Here is a 4,178-nt window from a genome sequence, read left to right on the forward strand (position 1 = left end):
TGATGTCTAATATGAGGTAAATGTAAGGGTTTGTAAATTATATACACGTAGCCGGACCAAGGTGTGGGGTGAAATTCTCTATTTGGCGTCCAAGCACTTAGGGATACATAACTTACCACTTTGCATCTGATACACTAGGAAAGGATTACTATTACTAGGATTACTACGTTATGAGCTTGTGGGGAACACATACACCCTAGTTTATTTCTCTCATTGATAACAACTAAAGTTCAAATCTTGCTCACTTGCTCTCTAAACAACAATTAGTTATTTGTTATACAACCCCCGCCGCGCCCCCCCTTTACTTACTTGTCTCGAAAATAAGTTGACTAAATGAATATAATCGTAAGTTAAGTTTAAGTCTAAACCATAGTCCTTATGGGGTCGACCCCAACCTACAAGTTGGGTTCTTTATTTGACAACGATCGCTTATACTTCTTTAGGGAGGTGTAATTTGAGCGTGTCAAATTTTGGCGCCGCTGCCGGGGATTAAGGCTTTTAGATTAAGTTTAACTACATTATCGAACTTTAAGTCAATTATTTCCTAATTTTACGTTTTCTTTTCTTTTTGTTTTCTTTAGGTTTCTGCTGTAGTGTATGCCAAGTACACGGAGTCAAGGTGAACCACTGACCCTATACGATCCAGAGTTGAGCAAAACTTTGAGAAAGATGAATAATGAAGGGGTCCATGATCACCCAGTCATACAGGAGCCTGAGGACCAAGTGAATCATGATAATGTTCTTGTTTAGGGTAATAATCTACTTAGTGATGCATTGAGGGTGCAGGCTCCACCTGAACCACAACTGCGTGATAATTACAGGGTCGAATTTAAAATTGTCAAATCTGAAAGACCCATTGTTCTCCCTCCTCTACCACCAGGGCATATATTTGTAGTAATTAGCAGTTTGATGCGGATGCTCACAACGAGGGGTTTGTTTTCTGGTATGGCTTCGAAAGATCCGTATGGGCACACGGCCAAGTTGAGGAGTGTGTGTAAGAGTTGTGTGGGGTGCCCTAAGTTGGATATGATTATCATAGTGTTGAGAGTCTTACCTTTATCATTAACCTGTGATGCTGCTGTATGGTTTTCTTAGCTTTAGTACAACTCGATTCATACATGGGACTAATTGCACAAGGTGCTCATGGACAAGTACATTCCATTGTCAAAGAAGCTGAACCACAAGGAGAAACTCAATAATTTCGTGGCACTATCTTGAGAGTGTGTGAATAATTCGTGGGACAGGTTCACTGCATTCATAATAAGTATTCTGAATCACCGTATCGATGATGAGTCACTGAAGGAGTATATCTACATAGGTCAAGATGACAATGGTAATGTTGTGCTTCATACTATCGCATGAGGATCATATAATGAGTGCACTTTTGAGGAGATCACTGAGAAACTGGAGAAGATTTCCCGAAATAATAAAACATGGAGCACTCGAAAGTCAGACACTGGAAGAAGCACTTTTTAGTACAATATGCACCTAGTCAATATGCCGATGACATTCATGAGGAGATGGCTCAGATGACGACATAACTTGGGTTGGTGTTGAAGCATGTTAGCAGAGGTGCAGAAAAGGTAAATGCGGTGAATTATTTGATTAGGACTTCACCACCACCGGTAGAGGAATGTTACTATGAAGAGGATGCTTACTTGGTGAATGATTAGATGGTAGGTTTCTTAGCCAATGTCCAAGGTTCCAATTCAGATAATTGGCACCAAATTCAAGGAAAGCAATGTCGGAACTATGGTAACTACAATCGAGAGGGTCAATATATCTTGGATGGGAACAATAATCGTGACAACAACTACAACCGGAATAACTATGGCAACAGGAAAGATAGAGTTGAGCTTTATGTCCCTTCACAGAATCGGGAATCTGGCAATAGGAAAGATGGGGGTAGTATTTCACGAATTGAGGATATGATGGAGAAGATAATGAAGAGGTTTGATTCGACTGATGAGAATGTGAAGGAGATGCGAAATGAGTTGTCTGGATTCAGTCAAAATGTTGATGCCCATGCAATGACGATCAAGCAACTTGAGTAGCAGATGAATAAGTTGTCCACTACAGTCAACCCACGTCAGCCTGGCACACTTCCTAGCAGCACCATCTAGAATCAAAAGAATGATGGGCATTGTATGGAAGTCACTTCTCAAGGGGGTAAGAAGACCATTGATCCACCTATGCCGTCTGAGGTTGAAATTGAGGTTCGTAAAGATGATGATGAGATTGAGGTTACTGGAGAGTCCAAGAATGCTATAGAGAAGGAAGTAGAGATAACCTAAAAGGTTGTCCCCATGCCTAGACCTCCACCTCCATTCCCACATAGGTTAGTTAAGACGAATGAAGAAGGGAAATACCAAATGTTTATCGTTATGTTGAAATAGATTTCCATTAATGTTCCATTGATAGAGGCTTTAGAGCAAATGACTGGGTATGCAAAGTTTATGAAAGATTTGGTGACTAAGAATAGGGCCGTGAGTTTTGAAGATGATAATAGGTTGCAACATTGTAGTGCTATTGCTATGAGGTCACTTGTGCAGAAGAAGAAGGATCCTGGCGCCTTCACTATTCCATGTACCATCGGGTTGTTCATTTTGCTAAGATGTTGTGTTATTTGGGTGCTAGCATTAATCTGATGCCATTGTCTATCTACAAGAAGGTTGGTTTAGGGGATCCAAAACTGACTGCGATGAGATTGCTCATGGTCGCTGTGAAGAAGCCCATTGGTGTGCTCTAAGATGTACTTGTGAAAGTGGAGTCGTTTATCTTTTCGGCGGATTTTGTGATACTTGATTGTGAGCTTGATTTTTAGGTTCCCATCATACTTGGGAGGCCATTCCTTGCTACTGGGCGCACATTGGTTGATATGGAAAAAGGGCAGATGAAGTTGCGATTAAATAGTGAAGCGGACACTTTTACATCGGTAGGTCCATGAAGCGGGAAAGCGATCTCAAATCAGTGTCAGTGGTGAATAATATTGTGGAGCGAGGTTCTGATGTGTCTATTGAAGAGAGGTTGGGTGTTGATACACCTGCAGCGGTAATGATGAATTTTGAGGCTGATTGTATTGAAGAATATGATGAATTGGTCACCGCACTTGATAGGTTCGAGTTCCGTTTCAAACCAAAGAAATTGGAGTTAGATATGAAGAATCGCGACTCTCCACCCGCAAAACCTTCTGTTGAAGAGGCTCCGAAATTGGTGCTTAAGGCTCTACTCTCACATTTGAAGTATGTATTTTTGGGGAGAGATAGTACTTTACTGGTCATCATTGTGGCCGATTTGAATGTGGAACAAATTGAGGCTCTGGTTTCTGTGTTGAAGAGATTCAAGCGGGCTATTAGGTGGACTATTGCGGACATTATTGGGATTCCTCCTAGCATTTGTTCTCATAAAATACAACTCATGCCGGATCACAAGCCTAGTATTGAGCACCAAAGACGACGAAATCCGCCTATGCAAGAGGCAGTGAACAAGGAGTTCATCAAGTGGTTTAATGCTAGAGTAATTTATCCCATTGAAGATAGTAGTTGGGTTTGTCATGTTCAGTATGTACCCAAGAAAGGTACGATTACTGTGGTACCTAATGCAAAAAATGAGCATGTTACGATGCGGCTAGTTAATGAAGGGAGAGTATGAATGCACTACCGAAAATTAAATGCTTGGATAGAAAAAGAACATTTCCCTATGCCATTCATGGATAAGATGTTGGACCGACTTGGTGGTAGGGTTGGTATTATTTTCCTGATGGTTATTCAGGCTACAATCAGATTCCCATAGCTCAGGAAGACCAAGAGAAAACGACCTTCACTTGCCTTTATGGGACTTTCGCCTTCAAACGGATGCCATTTGGGTTGTGTAATATTCCAGCGACCTTCCAACGTTACGTGATGTCGATATTCTCTAATATGGTAGAGGACACTATTGAGGCATTTATGGATGACTTCTCTATGGTAGGTGACTCATTTGATGTGTCACGACCCGGGAGCACCCCCTAGTCGTAACCGGCGTACTCGACCTCTCGGAGGTCTAATACAAGCCTCTTAGCATTCATTCATCGCATAACACTAAAAACATAATGAATTTAAAGCTTTCTTTACCAAGAAAACATTTAATTAAAAATAGCAAGCGGAAGACTTTCTAGACTTTATACATGATGTCTCAAA

General features: G+C 41.1%; 1 protein-coding gene across 1 annotated transcript; it reads left to right on the top strand.

Moving 5' to 3' along the window:
- The first annotated feature begins 1,673 nt into the window (after positions 1 to 1,673).
- LOC107062668 (putative uncharacterized protein DDB_G0271526) lies at positions 1,674 to 2,054 on the top strand. Its single transcript, XM_015313562.1, has one exon. The coding sequence runs from the start codon at positions 1,674 to 1,676 to the stop codon at positions 2,052 to 2,054; it is 381 nt and encodes a 126-aa protein (XP_015169048.1).
- Positions 2,055 to 4,178: the final 2,124 nt, after the last annotated feature.

This window comes from Solanum tuberosum, unplaced genomic scaffold (genome assembly GCF_000226075.1).
Source record: "Solanum tuberosum cultivar DM 1-3 516 R44 unplaced genomic scaffold, SolTub_3.0 scf00256, whole genome shotgun sequence".
In the NCBI taxonomy this organism is placed as follows: Eukaryota; Viridiplantae; Streptophyta; class Magnoliopsida; order Solanales; family Solanaceae; genus Solanum; species Solanum tuberosum.